Source organism: Myotis lucifugus, unplaced genomic scaffold (assembly GCF_000147115.1).
Source record: "Myotis lucifugus unplaced genomic scaffold, Myoluc2.0 scaffold_1071, whole genome shotgun sequence".
In the NCBI taxonomy this organism is placed as follows: Eukaryota; Metazoa; Chordata; class Mammalia; order Chiroptera; family Vespertilionidae; genus Myotis; species Myotis lucifugus.
In genome coordinates this window covers 110,031-111,972 of record NW_005872119.1, presented here as the reverse complement: position 1 = coordinate 111,972, position 1,942 = coordinate 110,031, and the positions used below count along the sequence as shown (strand labels likewise).

Below are 1,942 nucleotides of genomic sequence, written 5' to 3'. Positions count from 1 at the left end.
CCATGCCAACCAAAAACCCACTGAGGCTCTCCTGGTACTCCCTCCATTTTCAGAAGCAACGTTGGTCCCTCAAACCATCTGAGAGTTGCTCTCAAGCACTACCCATAACTCCTTCCTTGGCTGGAAATTCCTTACAGTAATACTCCCAAGTGATCACATGTAAGGTCTCTCCTAATCTACTCGCTTGCTCTTCCATTCATACAAAAATATTTGCTGAGTTCCTACTGTGTACCAGGCACTGGAGAGCACATTGTCCCTGCCCACTTGTCTCCCTGTCCTGCAGTATAATGAACGACATGCCCTTTGCTTTAGTTACCACGCTATAAAATGGAGGGGCGGAGCAGATGCACGTTCTCCCGGTTTTTAAATTCTGTGATTACCATTTAAATAAGCAGAAAGAATGCCTCCTTAATTAAGTGATCAAAAAAACTCTAATTCTTCAGAGGCAAAGAAAATGTTCAGAGGCATCTGGTTAGTTTTCAACTACCAATCATAATACTAGAATAAATCTGCATTCTGTTCCATTAAACAGAAAAATAAGGTATACAGAGAATTCTAGTGACAGAAAAAAGTGTAAAACAGGAAACATTGCTCATTTCTACTAACTTTGACTTCCCTTCTGCACTCTTGGAGCTGAATCCCATCCCCTGGGTGCTCTCCTGTGGCTCAGCAAGCGTCCCCTCCTTTGGTGACACTCACTGTTGGGTCTCCCTACCTGTTAAGTTGGCCCAGGCTGAGGGCCCATCACTGACCCTGAACATCTACTTTGCGCTACAATATGTTTGGGATGCAGTCTCAGGACTGGCTTCTGAGTTGCCTCATTGGTCCCAAAGCCACAGGTTCAATGAGGCTCCTGGTGCCCAGCTCCTGGTATTCACTACTGTGGCCCACCCCTTCCTAGCTGATGAGTTCTGAGACAGGAATTTTCTTTCCCTAGGAAATATTGGGAGTTAGGAAGAAACTTACATTCAGTTTTTCCCGAGAACCCATTTTATAATAATGCCCTCTGAATTCTGCGGCAAATTCCAAGGTCTCCATTTCCGAGCAATCAACTAGCTCATATGATTCTGCCAGGCTGACTGGGCAGAACTGTCCAAACTCGCCCAGGCGAGAAATCAGTTCCTGAGGTGTGATGCATAACTTGTCAATGCAGGCAGCTTTCCCTGTTATCAAGAGATGAACTATTAGCATACATACATCTTTTCATAGAAAACACAATGATTTTTAAAATTAAAATAACTTCAATTACACAGCATCATACAAATGCACACACATTCTATATTTCCGAACAATAGAGTAAAAAGTAAAAGTTTCTCTTCACACCTCTGTCCTCACAGTTCCATCTAAGAGAGGTAATCACTGTTGTTTGCATCCTTTGCAGACCTTCTCTGCATAGCTGCATGTACACAAGTGTATTTTTTTTGCATACAGTATGCTTATGCCACTATACTGTAAAACTTATTATCAGTTAGTTGTGGTCTTTGACATCTTTCCATATCAGTTATATGATTTACCTAATTTTTAAAATTGATGCATAGTATTCCCCATTGTATAAATATACATATAGTTTACTTAACCATTTATCTGTTAATGAATATTTTGTTTGTTTTTAATTCTTAGCTATTATAAATTATATATATTATTAAAATATATACACACATATATGTATATGTATGCATATGTACATACACCCACTCACACATATACATTTGCTTCATATTTTTGATTTTTCTATGGACAGATTTTAGAAAGTGCAAATAGTTTGTTGACATGATGTTACTAACACAAACTTCCCCCTATACCCAGATGCCACCCAAAAGAAGTGAAGAAACATTTATCCAAAAGTGACTAGGTTTATCCTAAGGAGTCTATTTTTAAAAGCCAAAGTTCCTTAAATGGACAAGTTTGAGAGTTTTCTTCCCAATACTTCACTGGAATGAGG

General features: G+C 39.3%; 1 protein-coding gene across 1 annotated transcript in view; it reads right to left on the bottom strand.

The window, feature by feature from the left end:
* The window catches only part of LOC102426895 (adenylate kinase 9-like), a 112,034-nt gene that overhangs the window by 5,563 nt on the left and 104,529 nt on the right, over positions 1-1,942 (bottom strand). The window contains exon 30 of the mRNA XM_023747947.1: positions 967-1,163. Within this exon, the coding sequence (XP_023603715.1) occupies positions 967-1,163 (197 nt within the window). The remainder of the gene's footprint in view (positions 1-966; positions 1,164-1,942) is intronic.